The following is a 14644-nucleotide window of genomic DNA, read 5'->3' as shown; positions in this document are numbered from 1 at the left end:
CATCTGCATTTTTACCAGCATCCAGGTAATTCTAGTGCACATTTGAAACATGGTCCTAACATATAAGGAGCAGAATTTAGAGTAACCTGCTAGTGAAACAAACCCCAAGGACTTGCCAGGGAAAGCAGAATAGCCTGAGAAGTCTAGAAAGAAAACAGGGAAGTATCTCCCAGTGATATGAGAGAAAAGAACCCAGAAGTCTCTCCATCTGAAGGATAACGGGCATCAAGAAGTGTGATGGTTTTGTGGCATAGGGGCATTTCCCTTTCCCTCTTATTATCATTTAATGTTTGGTGTGTGTTATATTTTGTTAAAGTCCAAAAGGACTAGCCTGTATTTTACGTTATTCTTATCAGTTCTAAGAGATGGCACTGCATCAGTGTGATTGTCAGTTTTATCTGTCATCTTGTCTAGATTGAGTATCTAGTTGTTTGGTCAAATACCAGTCTAGATGTTGACATGAAGGTTTTGTTTTGTTTTGTTTTGTTTTGTTTTTAAGATATAATTAACATTGAAATCAGTAGTCTTCAAATAAAGCAGATTACCTTCCATAATATGGGTGGAACTCATCTAATCAGTTAAGAGAAAATACTTAGGTCCCCTATGGAGGGAGGAATTATTTCTCCAGATTGTCCTCAGACTCCAGACTGCAACATCAGTCCTTCTCTGGGTTTCCAGTCTGCTGGGCTCCCATGCAGGTTTCAGACTTACCAGCTTCCATAATTGCATGAACCAATTTCTTAAATAAAACTCTAATTCTCTCTCCCTCACACATGTAATTTTTTCTGTTTTGATGGAGAATTCTACTATGGTCAGTAAAATAATATCCAATGAAACTAATCACTATGAGACCCTTTGAAAAGACTCATAAATTTGGATGTGGCTACATAAATGTAGTTCATACATATTTGAAGACATGAACCTTACAGATTTATATCCCTGTATTTTTACAATGCCTGATGCACATTCAGTATTCACAAGATATCTGAATAAATGAATATTTTTTCTTTATGGACTCCTATGTGTCTGAATGGGGTTGACTCTCTTCTTTGCATCTTCTAATTCTGATCCTGTCCATGCCAAGTAGATGTAACCAAGAAAGGACTTAGAAAAGATTCTACCACTAGTCCCTGACTGCACTTTATAGCACTGATTTTTAAACATTGTCTCACAATTTTCTAAAAATAAATTCTTATCTTTTGTATTTTTGTCTGGCAACACAAGCTATTCTGTTTCCTCTCTGAAAGAAGGACCTACTGGCTTCTTGTCCTTGAATTTTTATTCATTCTCATTTTATGAATAATGACTTTGGCCACTCAACAGTGGCCCATATTCAGTTACCCATGTCTATGGAAAGGGCAGATTTTGCTGATTCCTCCAAGCCACACCACACCATTATGCTTACTTCTTATTTGGATATATTAAGGGGAGGGAAAGAAAGGTATGGTTTCTAAGTCCAAAGTAATAATCACCCCACTTTCAACTCTAAACAGGACAAGAAACCCCTAATCCTAATTCTACCATAGACTTTCCTTCATGAATAGCCCAGTAGATGAAAGCATTTGTACCTCAGATGGGGAGCTCCCTGTGTGTGAATCTATGTAAAGCACTGAAATGATGAAATTAAAGCTGGTAACTATTGAGGTAATACTATGTTCCATGAAAGAAGTAAAAGAAGTTACTCAATAACACAAAATGTCAGAGTGATGAAAGACCTTGAGGTTCATCTAATCAAATCTCCTTACTTATAGATAAAGAAACCAAAGTGACTTCTCAAGGTTGGGTTTCCAAGATTGTCCGAAGTCTTCTTTGATCTTTTTGGAGGTCATCTTTATTCTGGGATCCCCAATATACTGCTTTTATATCTTTATAGTGCTGTATTTGGCCTTCCTTCATAGATTTGCAATATTTGGGAGATTAATCCACATCTGTCTTCCATGGTTTAGCATAGAAGCTAACTCATAGTCAATGCTTCATAGATGCTTGTGTAAAATGAGAGGGAAGAAAGGAGGAGGAGGAGGAGAAGTAAGGGTAAGTCTAAAGCTTAGTGATTTGATTTATCACTAGTAAACATGGTAGAGAGCAACATTTGAGAACCCCAAGCCCAATAATAAGGGGTACCACGGAACGTGAAGCAGGGAGCTTCTCCAGGCTCCTGAGATGATGTAGGCTTTCCCTTCTTTTTCCGTCTCCTCTTGGATCCATGGAATAAATTGAGCCACAGACACAAACATACCAGGCCTCCCCCTGAAGCCAGATCTTATGCCCCAACTGAAGACACCCACTTGGAAGAGCTTCTGGGTTCCATGGATAGTACAGACCATAGGTGCCCCACTGTCTCCCTGAGAATGAGAGAATAAAGAAGGTACAGTCTACAAGGAATCAACAGTAGCTCTAGAAAGGGCAGGATGAGAGGGTCCTAGTGGCATGGGCTAGGGGCCTTACTCCTGGGTTCTGTCCTGAGAACCTAGAAAGTGGTGGGGCATGTAGAGGATAGGGCCAAGGCAGGGGCTGAGTACCTGGCAATCGCCTTTGGTCCCTGGTTCTTTCCAAGCACAAACCATGTTCCTAGAGAGTTGGTCTACCCTCTTGCTGCATTCTCTCCAACTAATCTGCATCAATCTCAGCTTCTGCAGGTACATGTTTAAGTTGTCATGTTGGTCTGGGAAATGAGGAAGCTAGTGTGAGAATGTGTGTTGTATCAACTACTGAAAGTGACTAGCCCACAAATGATCAGGGTGGAAGCCACAGAATGATGCAAACACTTAGCAAATCATAGACTTACAGGGTAGAAAGGCCTTAGAGGTGACCTAATGTAATGCCCCATTCAATCCCCTCTTCAGGATCTGCAATAAGTGGTTCCTTCATTTCTGTTACATGTTTTCCCTTTGGGAAACTAATTCTTCTGGAAGCAGCCTACAAAACCCCCAGCAGTAGCCTCTGCCAAGTTAACCTAAAATGAGCTTCCACCATGGCCCTACTATCTCTCCACAGACATCCTTGGTCCCTGTGCAGAGGTTCAGGATAACCCAACTTCTGAATTAGTGTTGTCCAGTATCCCAGCTAGGCCAGTAGAGAAACCAGGAAAATGACACACCTATAATTGCCAGCTTGTGGAAAGGAAATAATTGTACTGCTTAGAGGACCTTCTGGTGTCCCCATCCCACTCCCATCTTTCCAGAAGTTCTCTCTGTCTGGCCAGACTTTTGCCCTGGGAAAGGAGTTGAGTCACTGATGACAAAACTTGGTTGGAAAATCACTGGTTCAGTTATTTTGGACTTCATCAAATGTTAAACAGAGAGCAAGATGCACCTCATTGGGGAGATGTGCATCATAAAACAATCCATGAAGGAAGAATCCAAACTTGCTTTCTACAGTACTTCTGGGCTCCCAAAAAATTATCACTCTCATATTTTGAGATTCTTCTGTATTCCAGGATTTCACTAGGGACTTTACAAGTATAATTGCATTTAATTTAATCCACACAGCTGATTCGAGGGAAACTGCTGTCATTCTACAGGTAAGAAAAGGTGAGGGTGAGTAAGGTGAAGTAACTAGCTCAAGATCACACAGCTATAGTACTGAGGGCAAAATTCAGACCTGAGTCTTCCAAAGCATCATGCTGTCTAGCTCAGGGAAACCTAAATGTGAACTTTCTATGGATTTTGAAGGGAAAGCACATACCATACTCATAAGCTGCCACCCACTCTGCCATCCAACACCGGTCCCAGATACTTTCCTCCTTCTGAAGACAGATGGGCATTTTGAAGTTATTGAATTGTACTGGTGTAGCAAGCAGGAGCAAGGAAAGATCACTGTCAAGGTGGGATGGTGTATAATCTTTGTGAATAATTATCTTCTGCACTTGTTTTCTCTCCAAGTGGACATCGCTGAATCTTCTGATTCCCATGACCACAGTAACATTTTCCAATGTCATTTCTAACCTAAAAAATTAATATAATAACTCCAAACTATAATAATAGTTACACTGCATTTCACATTTATAGACACATTGGTAAACAGTAGAGTCTACAACTGAATACTGAGAAATCCAAAGAAGTGAATGTACAGTGGCCTAGAGAGTGGCTAGAAATCAGAGTGGCAGAGATCAGAGGTCCAGATACAGGCAAATGTCTGAGCTAGTGAATCATCAGCCCAGGGAGATTTCTTTGACCCAAAGGAAGTGGAATGAATCCACCTAAGAGAATAAAATGTGAATTCCTTAACAACAGAAATTTTGACAGTATTGTTGACTCCTGTATCACCAGCACTTAGAACAGCACATGGCAGGTGTTCAGTGAGTATGTGTACAATAAACAAATACAATGTGTTGTCTACACATGTGGCAGGCAAGAGAATGGAAGACATACTGATTTTCCAATACTGGGTGCAAAGTCACAACTAGCAGCCAACCTTAGGATATGGTTCATTTAAAAGGAAAAAGTGGGTGTAAAGAAGAGACTTTTTGGTAAAAAGCCAATGGGAACAAACTGGGTATAGAGCCCACGGCTTCATAAGCCTTGTGCACTAACCCATTAAGCTACCCGGCCAAGACAAAATGTTGAGGAGATTTTATGTAAATTAAGACAATGCTTCAGAAACTTACAGGATTCTTGGGAAGCAATGTGCAGCTGTCAAAACCCACCACGGATGTATGATTGAGCCTCCACAGAGGTGTTTCCGTGACATCTGGATACTCACTTGCCATGGGAACTCACCTTCCTGGACTTCAAACAGTTCACGAAATTTTAACGATGATGAGTTTGAAAAGGCAGGTCGGTGGCCACATTGAACTTTGTCTGAAAGAGAAATGAAAGAGCCATTTGTACACAAGGAGCACTGAGAAGTCCTTCTTATCCGGTATTCCCAGCATCTTCCAAGTTTATCCTGGTGTTGGAGCTGAGTGAAATAAATGAGCAGGAGCAGAGGGGACAGGACTCAGAAAATATCAGCAAAACACACTTCCTTTAAGGTTTGTCCTTCACATTCAAAAACTGCTGTGAAACCTGGAGAAGTTGGGGTGGAGATCCATCAGGAGCTATAAAGGGGCTGGGGTGGCAACGCGAAAGGGCCAAAGATCAGTAGGATCCATTCAGGAGACAGCAACCATGCAGAATTTGAATAGGGAAAGTTAATATCAAGAATTATAAACTAACAAAGGAATAACTACAAGGGGTCAAGAGGACTCCAAGAATGCTCTAAGGTTAGGGGGAGGACTGAACTTGGCAGGGGAGCCCCTTCCCAAGGCTCAGGCTCAGAAATCACTAGATAATGTGTATTTGCGGCGCAAAGGAAAAGAGAACTTTGCTAGTCCCTATTGCTACATAAGCAGGAAACACCCCTTTGAAGTACAGCTGGACTGAGGCTGTAACACTTCCTGGTAAATAGGTGGAGGTGAGCAGGAGGGAGCCCAAGTGTCAAAAGCCTGGTCATTAGCCAGAGTGCACAAGGCCTGGGGTGTCCGTGTCTGTGTTGGGACTGCTGCAGCAAGGAGGTGTAGGAGATTGGAAGAATTTGGGGGACTGATCAAAGAAAAAGATATGACCACAAGGTGGCAGTAGCACACACAACCTTTATTTGAATAGTTTTACCCCCAGAAGCCTTTTATTTTATTTTATTTTATTTTATTTTATTTTATTTTATTTTATTATTTTATTATTTATTTTTATTGGAGTTCAATTTGCCAACATATAGCATAACACCCAGTGCTCATCCCACCAAGTGCCCCCCTCATTGCCCATCACCCAGTCACCCCAACCCCCTGCCCACTTCCTCTTCAACTACCTCTTGTTCATTTCCCAGAGTTAGGTGTCCCCAGAAGCCTTTTAATGGCAGAAGACTACATAGGAACTAAGGTCTGGAGGCCACCATACAAAAGGGAAGGAGAACAAGGGAGCTCTCAGGGGTAAGAGATCCCAGAAGGGATTTAACATCTAGGTAATGTTGTTCCACAACAGAAATGGGAGTCTCTGAGTCAGAGAGCAATTAAGGGCAGCAATGGTGTGTTTATAACCCAAGCTTTATCTTATATATGCCTAGCAGATATTGGGTACAATTTCATGAGGTTTGCAAAACAGGCAGGCTCTACATATCTAAAAACTGCTAGGTTGGGCCTTGTTGAAACCAAATGGGTATGTAAAAAATTAAGTTTGGCCCTGGCAGGTTTTGAGCTAATGGGTATCAATCATCCTGCTATGAAGTAGTAAACAATCTATGGTTTAGTAGACAGAAACCATGTTGGAGCCATTTATATAACAAGAAGTCACTAAGTAGAGGACAAGGCTCAAGCTTATAGAGGCTGGAGCCAAACACCTCTGGATGTCCTCTCCCTGCAACAATCATATTTTAGGATTAGGAGAAGTAAGCAAAGTGTGCCAGACAGAACAAGGAAAAAAGCTCCTTCCTTTCTGTAGTATTTGTCTACTACTTTCTACCAAGGATAATTTTGTTTTCCAGATTAAGATGTAACTGACATACAACAGTATGATAGTTTAAGATGGACAACAGAATGATTTGATACTCTTATATAATGCAGAATGATTACCACCATAGCATTAACTAACCTCTCCACAGCATCCCATTATTACTATTTCTTTTGTTGTCATAAGAACATTGAGGATCTACTCCCTTAGCAACTTTCAAGTATATAGTGCAGTATTATTAATTATGATCATATTATACATTAGGTCCCCAGAATTTATTCATCTTCTAACTGGAAATTTGTATCTTTTGACCAAATTTTCCCCATTTCTTGCACCCCTGGCCCCTTGATAACCATTATTCTGCTCTTAGTTGTTTGGTGTTTTTTTTTTGTTTTTTTTTTTTCCAGATTCCAAATTTAAGTGAGGTCATACAGCATTTGTCCTTCTCTGTCTGACTTATTTCACTTTGCATAATTCCGTCAGGGATCCATTGATGTTGTTGTAAATGGCAGAATTTCTTTCTTTCCTATGAATGAATAATATTCATATATATATATATATATATATATATATGTCACATCTTTATCCATTCATCCATTGACAAACACTTCGGTTGTTTCAATATCTTGGTTATTGTGAATAATGCCTAAATGAATGCAGGAATACAGATATCTCTTTGAGATCCTGTTTTCCTTTTTTTTTTTTTTTTTTTTTTTTGGATATATACCCAGAAGTGGGATTGCAGGATAATATAGCAATTTTACTCTCAATTTTTTAAGGAAACCTCATTCTGTTTTCCATAATGGCTGCACCAAATTATGTTCCTACCAACAGTGCGCAAGGGTTCCTTTTTTTCTACATCCTTGTCAATACTTGTTATCTCTTATCTTTTTGATAAAAGCTATTCTAGTAGGTGTGAGATGATGTCTCATTGTGTTTTTGATTTGCATTTTCCTGATGATTAGTGATGCCAGTGTATCAGCTATCTGTTGGACATTTGTATGTCTTCTTTGGGAAAATGACTATTCTTTGCATTTTTTAATCTAAAGAAAGTTTGGCTATGAAATTGTATGAGTTCTTCATATATTTTGGATATTAAGCCCTTATCAAAATATGGTTTGCAAATACTTTCTCCCATTTAGTAGACTACAATTTGGTTTGTTGACTTTTTCATTTGTTGTGCAACTTTTTAGTTTGATGTAGCTCCTCTCATTAATTTTACCTTTTATTGCTTGTATTTTTCATGTCATGACCAAAAAATTGTTGCCAAAACAATAACAATGTCAAGGAAATTTTTCCCTTTGCTTTTTTCTAGAGCTTTTTTCTAGTTTTATGATTTCAGTTTTTATGTTTAAGTCTTTAATCCACTTCAAGTTAATTTTGATGTGTGGTATAAGACAGGGATCCCACTTCATTCATGTGACTAACCAGTTTTCCCAGAACTGTTTATGGAACACTTTTTTCCTCCACTGAGTATTCTTGGCTCCTTGTCAAATAGTAATTGACCGTGTATGTGAGGGTTTATTTCTGTCAATTTGTTTCCATTGGTCTTTGTGTCTGATTTTATTCACTATAGCTTTGTGTGATGCCTCCAGGTTTGTTCTTTCTCAGAATTACTTTGGCTATTCAGGGTCTTTTTTTTTTTTTTTTTTTAATTTTTTTTTAAAGTTTTTATTTATTTATGATAGTCACACAGAAAGAAAGAGAGGCAGAGACACAGGCAGAGGGAGAAGCAGGCTCCATGCACCAGGAGCCCGATGTGGGATTCGATCCCCGGTCTCCAGGATTGCGCCCTGGGCCAAAGGCAGGCGCCAAACCGCTGCGCCACCCAGGGATCCCAGGCTATTCAGGGTCTTTGGTGATTCTATACAAATTTTAAGGTTTTTTTTCTTTTCTGAGAAAAATATTGTTGGAATTTTGATAGAGATTGTGTTGATACCATAGATGGTTATAAGTAGTATTCAACTTTTTCCCTTTGTTTTTTTTCTAGGAGTTTTATGATTTCAGTTTTTATGTTTAAGTCTTTAATCTTAAACTTGGGATATTTTTCCATTTGTTTGTGTCTTCTTCAGTTGTTTTTCTGTTTTTCATCCAAGTCATAGTTTCCATTGTTGAGATCTTTGATATTTTTGGTTAAATTTATTCCTATTTGATGCTATTGTAAATGGGTTTATTTTCTTTATTTCATTTTCAACTGTAATGTTGTTGGTCTACAGAAATGCAACTGATTTCTGTATGTTGATCTTGTATCCTACAACTTTACTGAGTTCATTGATTAGTTTTTTGGTGTAGTATGTATATTTTGTATATATAAAACTACATCATTTGTAAACAAGACAATTTCACTTTTTCCTTTTTAGTTTGGATGGCTTTTATTTTTTCTTCTTGCCTGATTGCTCTGGCTAGGGCTTCCAGTGCTTTGTTGAATAAGTGAGAATGGGCACCTTTGTCTTGTTCCTGGGTTTAGAGGAAAAGCTTTCCATTTTTCTCCATTGAGTATAATTTTGGCTATGGGTTTGTCATATACCACCTTCATTATGTTGAAGTAATGTCCTTTAATACCCAGTATGTTGAGCATTTTTATCATGAAAGGCTTTTTTGTCAAATGCTATTTCTGCATCTATTGAAATGATCATGTGATTTTTATATTTCATTCAATTAATGTGGTGTGCCATATTAATCCCAGGGACAAATGCCACTTGATCATAGTATATGATCCTTTTAATGTGCTATTGAATTTGGTTTGCTAATATTTTGTTGAGAATTTGTATATCTATATTCATCAGGAATATTGGTCAGTAGTTTTTTCTTTTATAGCATCCTTATCTGACTTTGGTATTAGAGTATGCTGGCCTTGTGAAATGAGTTTGGGAATATTCCTTCCTCTTCTATTTTTTGGAAGAGTTTGAAAGACCTGACATTGATTTTTCTTTAAATGTTTGGTAGAACGAACCATTGAAATTGTCAAGTCTTATCCTCTCTGTGTTGGTTGGCTTTTGATTACTGATTCAATCTTTTATTCATTATTGGTCTGCTCAGATATTCCATTTCTTCATGATTCAGTTTGGTAGGTTTTATGTCCTAGGAATATATCCATTTCTTCTAAGTTATATAATTTGTTATCATATAATTTTTAAAGCAGTCTTTTATAAGTTTATATATTTTTGTAATATAAGTTGTCATGTCTTTTTTATTTCTAATTTTATTTATTTGAGTCTTCTATTTTTTTTCTTGGTCTAGCTAAAGGTTTGTATATTTTGTTTGTCTTTTTAAAAAACCAACTTTTAGGGGTGCCTGGATGGCTCAGCCAGTTAAGCATCTTGCCTTTGGCGCAGGTCATGATCCCAAGGTTTTAAGATTGGGCCCCATGTGTCTGGCTCCCTGCTCAATGGAAAGCCTGCTTCTCCCTCTCGCCTGCCTGCAGATCTCCCACTTGTGCTCTCTCTCAAATAAAAATAAAATATTTTTTTAAAAAGCCAACTTTTAGTTTCATTGACCCTTTGTATTGTTTTTCTGATTTTTATTTCATTTATTTCCACTCTGATCTTTATTATTTCCTTCCTCTGCTAACTGTAGGCTTAATTTGTTCTTCTTTTTCTAGTTCCCTGAACTATAAATATAGATTGTTTATTTGAGATCATTCTAATTTCTTAATATATACATTTATCACTATAAAATTTCCTCTCAATTGCTTTTGCTCCATCACATAATTTTTGATACATTACATTTCCATTTTCATTTGTTTTGAGATATTTGTAAAATGTCTCTTTTGATTTCTTCTTTGATCCATTGGTGGTTCAGAAGTGTAGTTTCCATGTATCTATAGATTTTCCAGCTTTCTTCTTCTTCATTCTAACTTCATTCCATTGTGGTCAGAAAAGGTAGTTGATATGATTTCAATGTTCTTCAAACTTCTAAGATTTGCTTTGTGCCATATTGTGCAAGAATGTTCCCTATGATTCCCAAAGAATATTCTGCTGATGTTTGATAGAATGGTCTATACATATATTAAGTTCATTTGTTCTGGATTATGCTTCAATTCCAATGTTTTCTTTTGATTTTGTCTGGATGTCCTACCCATTGTTGTCAGTGGAGTAGTGAAGTCTCCTAATATTATTATATTTTTGTCTATTTCTCTCTTCATATCCATTAGTATTTAATATATTCCAGTACTGCAATGTTGGGTGTGTATATGTTTACTATTGTTATATCTTCTTGATGTGTTGACTTTTTAATCATTTATATAATGACCTTCTGTTATCTCTTGTTATCTTTTTTTTAGTGTAAAGTCTACTTTGTCTGATGTAAGTATGGATACCTTCACTTTTCTTTTGTTTTCTACTTCCATGAAATATCTTTTTCCATCTCTTTACTTTGAGACTAGCTGTGTCTTTAGAGCTAAAACAAGTTTCCGGTAAGCAGCATGTAATTGGATCCCACTTTTCTTTTAATCCATCCAGACATTCTTTGCCTTTTTATTGGTGAATTCATTTCATTTAGATTTAGAGTGACTATTGACATGTAAACACATACTACTGCCATCATATCATTTACCTTCAGGCTGTTTTGCATCGCCATTGTTTCTTTTTCCCTCTGTTTCTACCTTTGTAAAGTGGTTTTCCATGGTGATTTGTTCAGTCTCTCCTTTTATATTTTGTGGCTCTACTTTAGGTTTTTAGTTTGTGGTTACCATGTGACTTATATAAAACATCTCATATATAAAATACTTATTTTTATGCTGATAACATTTGCCTATAAAATTCCACTTTACTCCACTTTTATATTTTTCATGTCACACTTTACCTTTTTTATGCTATGAATTCACTGAGAAATTATAGTAGCTATAGTTATTTTTAATGCTCTTTTCCTTTAGCTTTATAATATAATTGATTAACTGCATTCTAATATAGAGTTCCAATTTCCTAATTCTGTTTATTTTTCACCTTTGCTAGAGTATTGTGTACTTACACTTGCTTTTATGTCACTGATTACCTTTTTTTTTTTTTTTTTTCATTTCAGCCTGAAGAACTCCTTTCAGCATTTCTTGCAAGGCAGATCTATTGGTGGTAAACTCTGTTTTTATTGTTTGAGAAAAGCTTTATTTCTCTTTCATATCTGAAAGATACCTTACTGGATAAAGTATTCTTGACTGGTAAATTTTATCTTTCAAAACTTTGAACATGCCATTCTACTGTCTTCTGGCCTGTAGATTTTCTGCTGAGAAATCTGAAGATAGCCAAATGAGGGTTCCTTTGTAGACTACTTCCTTTAAAAAAAAATTTAATCTTGAACTCTTTTATTGTACATAAAATTTAAAACCAAATTGCATATCTAAATGTAAAAGATGAAAAATAAAACTAGAAAATAACATAGGAAAATATCTTTATCGAACTGGGATGAGGAAAATGTTAATTTAAGATGCAAAATAATTCAAATTCTGGAATAATGACAGGTAACAAATTCTCAGCATTTGCATTTCAGCATCTGGCACTGTTCTCAGAACTTTATGTATATTTAATCTTCACAAAAACCCTAATATTGCCATTTTACAGATAAGAAAACAAATACAGAGATGTTTTGTAACTTATTCTGAGACCACACAGCAAGTGTGTGAAGGAAATGTGATAAATTGCAGTCAGTCTAACTTCAGAGTTCATATGCTACAGGTCTGATTGTGTTTATAATCTGGGATGAAAAGGTCCTTCTAGCACATCAAATAAAAATATTGATGAAATTTTTACATAAATTTAAAATTTTTACATTTGGCCCAAAATAGAGTTTTAAGAGTGTTAAAGAATCAGGAGAAAAGATTTTGCAGCACACACATGAGACAAAGAATTCATGTCATGAAAATTTTAAAAAGTCCTGCAAACCAGTTTATAACACCCACTCAAATACGAAAAATGAACCATAGGAACAGGTAATTCTCAAAAGGATAAATGGAAAATGTTACAACCAAGGAAAATGTTATAGGTAAGGAGGTAAATGATGGTCTTGTGACCAGATACATTTCAGAAATACCAGATTAAATAAAATTAAACTATTTTCTTTACAGTGAGATTTCTCAAAACCTTTAATATGTGTATATTCACTGTGACTCTACAGAAAAAATATTAAATAGAGCACTTCTAAATCTTATGTAACCATGAAGCCTTTTTTTCTGTGCAGCTTCTAATAGGACAGGGATTTTACAGAACATACTTGAAAGCGCTGCATTAACTCATTTACTCCTATAATAGCCCTAAAACTTCTCCTACTTTATAAGACTATATAATTTAATACAGGTGATCTAAATTAATAAGGCCCTTATTCCACCACAACTCTGCTATTTGTCACAGAGTGTTGGGCCCAGAAAGATCCTTAATACATTTATAAAGAAGGGAATGAAAAAAAAAAAAAAAAAAGAAGGGAATGGAGACTGGAGAAGCAGAGGCAATTGCTAAATTGTTTCTCTAAGTTTCCTGCATTTCCAGAACTCTGGGTCCAGACCCTGGGAGATCATTTTAAATAGCATGTCCACTAAACCCAAAACATCTGCTTTGATTAATCAATTGTAATCTCATTTCCTGAGCCATTTGCTCTAACTCAGCACCCCCTCAGGACTCTAAATCAACTCTACAGGAACCAGGTGAGAGGTTGGAGGCCTCTCTCCATCCTCTGCTCTGGGTTAGCCTGGCACAGACCTGGCTCTTCCAGGACATGTCCCTTGAACATCATAAGCAGTGGAATTAGAAGCTGGAGCATCTTCTTTTCATTCCAGTCAGGAATTGCCCAACCTATGCCTTTAGCCAAAGCTGATAATATGCCACCTGCAGCTGCTTCAGTTGGGGCCATCACAAATGCATGGCAGAGCTGGTCTTGGGTGACATCACAGTAAACCCAGGGTTAGGGAGGGAACAGGGGATGTAGGGCAGCGTGGCTTAATGAGTCTGTGTGCCTAATCCTTCCCTGTATTCCCTCCAGAGTGGCAAATAAAGTAATACCATGTTAGACAAAATTCTATCATATGCTTTGGTATCAAAAACTATGAGTCTTTAAGTGAGTTTTCATATTTTTTATCTCAAAGCTTGCTATGACTTTCTAGAAGAACTCTATTGTGATGTTAATGGGGAGAATGGTGGAATGATGGTGGGTCATATAGTCACATATGCATGAAAAGATTACTCTGAGTATTACATAGATATTATTTTAGAGAATAAAATTAGAAAAGAGAATATAGCTTATTAGGAAGTGGCTCCAGAAATGCAGATGAAATGCAGATGACGGTGGCCTAAAGTAGTAAAGAGACTAGGCTTATTAGTTTGCCAAGGCTACCATAACAATGTACTTCCATACTGGGTGGCTTAAACAACAGAAATTTCTCAGCTCTGGAGGCTGGGAAGTCCAAGATCAAGGTGTCAACCAGGTTGGTTTCCTTCGGAGGGTCATAATGGAAGGATCTGTTCCAGGCTTCTCCCTTTGGTGTGCCGGTGGCCAGCACCTGCTGCCTCTTCACATGGACTTTTTTCAGTGCACGTGCACTCCTGGTGTGTCTTCCTCTGTGTTTTTTTTTTATTTATTTAATTTGATTTTACTTCCAGTATAGGTAACATACAGTGTTATATTAGTTTCAGGTGTAAAACATAGTGATTCAACAATTCCATACATCATTCAGTGCTCATCAGAACAAGTGCACTCCTTAATCCCCATCACTTATTTCACGCATCCCCACACCCACCTCCACTCTGGTAACCATCTTCTTATTTTTATAAGAACATCAGTTATATTGGATTAGAGCCTCATTTTAACTTAGTCATCTCTTTAAAGACCTCACCTCCAAATATGACTATATGCTGAGGTACTGGAGGCTGGGACATCAACATAAGAATTTTTAAAGTACACAATTCAGCCCATAACAGTGAAGTTACCAAGAAACAGATATAAATGAAAGATAACCAAAGAACCAACAAGGTTGAATATAAAAGTAATGTGATTCATAGCAGGCAGATACAAGTACAGATCTGAAAGTCTGGGGTGGAAGTGTAAGTTGGAAAGTCATTAGGCTGTTGAAGTCATGGGAATGAATGAGATTATCCACCAAGAAGGTTTAGAGTGAGAAACAAAGAGGGCCTAAGGCTGAGCCTAGAAGAACTGCCAACATTTATAGCCCTATAGAGGAAGCAGAGCTGGAAAATGAAGCTGGCAATTGCCTGAAGTAATGTAGCAAAATAAGAGGAAGGTGT

The 14644-nt window shown here is 37.2% G+C and overlaps 1 protein-coding gene across 2 annotated transcripts; it reads right to left on the bottom strand.

Moving 5' to 3' along the window:
- Positions 1-1788: 1788 nt before the first annotated feature.
- PRSS51 (serine protease 51) lies at positions 1789-13246 on the bottom strand. 2 transcript variants are annotated; one of them, XM_072796084.1, is made up of 5 exons: positions 13106-13246; positions 4719-4799; positions 3685-3939; positions 2520-2662; positions 1789-2342 (listed from the first exon to the last, which is right to left on the bottom strand). In XM_072796084.1, exons 1-5 carry the CDS (start codon positions 13164-13166, stop codon positions 2064-2066), a joined length of 819 nt encoding a protein of 272 aa, XP_072652185.1. In that variant the 5' UTR covers positions 13167-13246; the 3' UTR covers positions 1789-2063. The 2 variants fall into 2 exon arrangements, with proteins under 2 accessions (XP_072652185.1, XP_072652184.1); XM_072796083.1 differs by having other exon boundaries at positions 1791-2342; positions 3685-3944; positions 4607-4799.
- Positions 13247-14644: the final 1398 nt, after the last annotated feature.

The sequence above is a fragment of the Canis lupus genome, chromosome 24, assembly GCF_048164855.1.
Source record: "Canis lupus baileyi chromosome 24, mCanLup2.hap1, whole genome shotgun sequence".
In the NCBI taxonomy this organism is placed as follows: Eukaryota; Metazoa; Chordata; class Mammalia; order Carnivora; family Canidae; genus Canis; species Canis lupus.
The sequence above is the reverse complement of the archived record's forward strand: the minus strand, read 5'-3'. Positions and strand labels throughout refer to the sequence as shown.